The sequence below is a fragment of the Talpa europaea genome (assembly GCF_964194135.1).
Source record: "Talpa europaea genome assembly, chromosome: 3".
NCBI classification, from domain to species: domain Eukaryota; kingdom Metazoa; phylum Chordata; class Mammalia; order Eulipotyphla; family Talpidae; genus Talpa; species Talpa europaea.
The window spans coordinates 143681201-143686139 of NC_140069.1; the positions used below are offsets into that span (position 1 = coordinate 143681201).

A 4939-nucleotide genomic window follows, 5' to 3' on the forward strand; every position below is an offset into this window, starting at 1 on the left:
CACTTCTAGAGCAGCACATTCCAGAATGCCCTGACCCCTACTTAGTTATTGATCACACAGTGTTCAATAACTTTTCCTTCTGCAAATCTGCTGCTGTTCTCTGATCAGAACCCACATTGCTCAGCCTATCTGACCATAGATTCCTGCTGAGGCTGAGAGCCCCTAGCTGGCCAGGTCTGTTTTCCACACCCTAAGACACAAGACTTCTGAGAGTGTCCCTATGACAGTGTGAGTGATGAGACAGACCAGTGGCCTGAGGGAGAGGGGAGGAGTGAGGACAGGTCTTCACACCTAGTGCTCCTCTTAAGGTTAAGACTTAAACTTTTTCCCCTGCCTTGAAATGCTGCCCACCAACTGTTGTAGGGGAGTCAGCTCCTTCCAGCCTCCCTTCTTATCCCATCCAGAAACTGGAATTATTGTTCCCCAAAGCACTACATTAGACCTTCCTGCGCATTGTTTAGACACATATGCTTAGAGACATATGAGAGAAACACAACCTCTCAGCTCTCCAGGGGCCCTGGGACAGCGGGCAGCGCAGTGGGCGCCCCTCCCAGCCCTTCCACAGCGGTGTCGTCCGTCTCCACCAGGCCAGCGCTTCCAGGACCCACGTCTCCCCTTCCTGCCTCTCGTCTCCTTGCATAAGAAGGCCCAGCCGTTGCAGGTGGAATCCCTTCCAAGAATTAGCTGACCTTCTTCTCTGTGCTCAGAAGCGAGGTTCCCTTATCATCCAGGGTCACAAGCCCACAGGGCGGCCAAACATTGCAGAGCTGACGCCGGGCCCGGCATGGGAAAGCCGCAGGTGTGTTTGCCCTGGGAGGTGTCCAGATCCGCCGCCCTCTCCTGCGCCCACCCGGGAGGTATAAAGGCCGCCCTGCGCCGCCTCGGGCACACTCGGCAGCCATGCATCCCCTGCTGATCCTCGCCTTCGTGGGAGCCGCTGGTGAGCCCCGCGCCCTCCCGCCAGACACCACGCTGCTGCTCCCACGGCCTCCCGGTCTCCCCTGTGCTCTCTGCGCTGGGTCACCTCTTCCCTCTGGGCTCTCTTTAAGGCCCTCCCCTCCTGCGGGACTCTGGGTCCATCCCTCACCCATTTCGGAGCTGTGGTCAGAGAGAATGCAAAGGAAGAGCCGGTGGCAGGGACTGTGGAAGAAACCACAGTGGGGAGCTCAGTGCTGAGATCTGGGGTGTCTCCAGGACAGCGTCTTCCCCTGCTACATTGGGCTGTTGAACAGTTTCTCCAGTCACCCCTGAGGTTCTGACTTAATTGACAAGCCATGGCCTCTGCATTGATCTTTAATCTTCCCAGGTGGTTTAAGATTCCCAGGCTCACAGCCCAGGTTGAACCCCCTCAACTACCAGCCAGTAACAATGCCTACCATTGTCCTGCGTCATGGGGCTGGGGCAGCTCTCCCTGGCCTACTGGTGCAGATTTGACCTATGGGAGAACTGGGTGCAGGTGGGTACAGCTGGCTACATAGCCATGATTGCTCCAGTTAGGACAACCCATCCTGTCCATTAGGGGCTCAGACAGCCATAGGAGCAGACTGTAATGAATGAGCAAGAGCAGCATTTGGTGTGGGAAGACCCAGGGCCCCAGCTGAGGCCTGCAGGCTCCTGGCTCTGTGCCTGGCAGGCACATGGAGCCCTGGGGAGACACCTGGGGAGGCCATTAGGGATGGGGTGCTCACTGGCTGCCTGGCTTCTCACCTTGCTGGCTAACCCACTCTAAAGAGCAGGGTCCAGCGCGGGGAGGGCTCCCCAACAACATGCAGCTGAAACGCCCTCTCCCCGTCTGCCCTGCAGTGGCTTTCCCCGCTGACGACGATGACAAGATCGTCGGGGGCTACACCTGCGCCCAGAACTCCATCCCCTACCAGGTGTCCCTGAACGCTGGCTACCACTTCTGCGGGGGCTCCCTCATCAACGACCAGTGGGTGGTGTCCGCTGCTCACTGCTACAAGTCGTAAGTGCAGCCCTGCCCGTGCTGGCCCCAGAGATGGGAGCCCAAGGGTGCTGTGGTGGGCTCAGGTGTGCCCTGCAGGGACGAGAGAAGAAGGTGCCAGTGGCAATAGACTGGCAGGAGCTGGGGTGAAGAGAGGGCACAGGGAGACAGCATCTAACACCGCAAAAAAAACCCCATCAAACTGCCAGTGCAATAGGTGCTAACATAATGAAGAGGTGATTTGGCCTGGAGGGCCCAGCAGGAAGCCAGGAAGCATCTCCTTGGTTTACCTGCAGCTGCACCTTGGAACCACCTGAGGATGCGGGAAACTGATTGGCATCTGCAGGAGAGGGTGCAATATACTGGCTTTCACACTCTGCCTCTGGCCATTCCCCCGAGAATCAATGTCCAGATCTAAGTGCTTCAGCACCGGAGTTCTTGGGCTATTAGTTTCCAACTCAGAGAGTCTGGGGGAGCGTGGCTGGGATTGGGAGGGGGGCACTGCAGGTACAGGGGCTACACTCAGAACCCGGAATGGGCTCCTACAAAATGTGGGGCTCACCCCTGAGCAAGAGGGAGGGGAGGCAGGTGAGTGCAGTTAGAGTACGAAGCGCACTTCTGTGCCCACAGCGCTGGCTGCCAAGGGCACCAGGGGGCTGGACAAGCAGGCTGAGGAGCAGCCCCCTCCCTGACCTTCCCCTCTCCATGCTCCTCTCACCACCACCCTCCTCTGAGGCAGGCACTGACACACCCTCCCCACTGCCCTGCCCCCCAAGGTCCCCCTCAGCCCCAGCAGGGAGCCCAGAGCCCTGGGGACTGGCCTGGAGACAAGCCCTGCCCTCCCTCCCACAGCCGCATCCAGGTCCGCCTGGGAGAGCACAACATCGACGTCCTGGAGGGCGGCGAGCAGTTCATCGACTCCGCCAAGGTCATCCGCCACCCCAGGTACAACGGCTGGGACCTGGACAACGACATCATGCTCATCCGCCTGGCCCAGCCCGCCGTCCTCAGCGCCCGCGTGGCCTCCGTGTCCCTGCCCACCAGCTGCGCCCCCGCTGGCACCCAGTGCCTCATCTCCGGCTGGGGCAACACCCTGAGCTCTGGCGGTAAGTGGGACCCCCTGCTCACCCCCACTCCCTCAGTCCCCACATTTTCCAGACCCAAGTGTGTCTTGGGCTTGAACCCCTTTGCTTCCTGCGTGTCCCCCAGGAGCACAGCCCGGGGCCCTGCTGGGCTGGGTACAGTGAGGCAGGGAGGAGGGTCTCCAGGGCTGACCCCTGGGGCAGGGAGAGAGCATGGGGAGGACCCTCTGCTCTCACCTCCTGGGCGGGGAGCCTCCTGGACTCCTGGGGGAACTGTAGCTCCCGCCTCCTGCTGGGGCTCACATCCAGGGGTTGCTCCTGACTGCCCTGGGCTCAGCCCTCCATCACCCTCCCCGTGCCGGCCTCGCCCACATGTCCCCTCATCTCTCTTCCTGCCCCAAGTCAACTACCCCGAGCTGCTGCAGTGCCTGGACGCCCCTCTGCTGAGCCAGGCCCAGTGCGAGGCCTCCTACCCCGGCCAGATCACCGCCAACATGGTGTGCGCTGGCTTCCTGGAGGGCGGCAAGGACTCCTGCCAGGTGAGGGCGTGGGCGCGGACACCCTGCGCACACGCGGGCACACCCAGTCACACACTCACCTGGGGAGCGGATGGCACCCCTGAGGCTGTGCCCAGGGCCTGCACCAGGCCAGCTTGTCTGGCGAGTATCTCCTGGGCACAGGCTCCAGGCGGCCCCAGCTGCAGGATGTGGGTAGAGAGATGCCCACAGCCAGGGTGTCTCAGGCTGACTGAGGGGATCTCAGTCCCACCTGGCTTCTCCTGGATAACCCATCCCGCCTCCTTCCCCCAGGGTGACTCTGGTGGCCCCGTGGTCTGCAACGGAGAACTGCAGGGCATCGTCTCCTGGGGCTACGGCTGCGCCCAGAAGGGCAAGCCCGGTGTCTACACCAAGGTCTGCAACTACGTGGACTGGATCGAGCAGACCATGGCTGCCTACTAGACACCCCCTCCCCACCCCCAAAATAAACTGACCCTACTTCAGTGCCGGTGTCTGTGCCTTCCTGCATCCCTGCTCTGGGCAGGTCCTTCTGCCTCAGCCTGGCTGCACCTCAGGGATGAGCAGGGAGCCCAGCTCCCAAAGGGGGTGCCCCAGAGATGGACCCACAGCCTAAGGGTGTGGGTGGGGTGGGATCCAAGAGACAAGAAGCATTGGGTTGAAAGACTTTTTGTAGAAGAAAAAACATTTCATTTAAAAAATCCTCTAAAAGGTGAGGTGGTAGCAGCCTGGGGACCCTGTCATGTCATGAGGATCGTGGGAGCTTCTTGGTCCCCAGAGCCGTCACCTTCAGGGAAGCCAACTAACACCCCGGCCTCTCCAGCCCCTCCTCTCGGTGATCTTCCTAACCCGCTGTCCCTCCTCCCCATCAGCCCGCTGGGCTCCGCGGTGAACAGCCTCCTCCCCTCAGAGGAAACAGGCAAAGCAGAGCAGTCCCCAGGTCAGCTACCCCTTGCTCCCTGCCAGACACGGTCACATTCTGTGACCTCCACTTCCGGAAGGCACTTCCCCCACGGTCGCAGACCAGAGGACAGTAGAGGAGGCCCTCCCTGCACTGTCCGCCTGGGTCTCCAGCTCCACCTCTGCCTCCTCCCCTCTCTGCTGTGCTCCAGGCCAGGAACCTCGCACAGCTCTGGCCCTGCTGGCCACCGACCGGTCATGCTTCCAACTGCCCATCACCGTCCTCACAAAGCCTGCTCCCAGGCTCCCAGCCCCAGCCCCTCCCTCTCCCCCAGGCTGGCCCTGGTCCCAGTGAGGTCGCCCTCCTGCCCCACTGGCAGGCCCAGCACAGCCCTGCTCCTGCCTGGGCATTGGCACCTGGCCGCCAGCTCCTTAGGCAGCAGCTTTGTCAGTCCTCCTGGCACCTCCAGGGATGACCCGACACCTAGAATGAAACAGGC

General features: G+C 61.3%; 1 protein-coding gene across 1 annotated transcript; it reads left to right on the plus strand.

Moving 5' to 3' along the window:
* Positions 1 to 900: 900 nt before the first annotated feature.
* LOC311168971 (anionic trypsin) lies at positions 901 to 3983 on the plus strand (the record flags this gene model as incomplete). The annotated part of the gene is made up of 5 exons (XM_084230675.1): positions 901 to 940; positions 1804 to 1963; positions 2795 to 3048; positions 3427 to 3563; positions 3834 to 3983. The coding sequence occupies 5 exons, from the start codon at positions 901 to 903 to the stop codon at positions 3981 to 3983; spliced, it is 741 nt and encodes a 246-aa protein (XP_084086801.1).
* Positions 3984 to 4939: the final 956 nt, after the last annotated feature.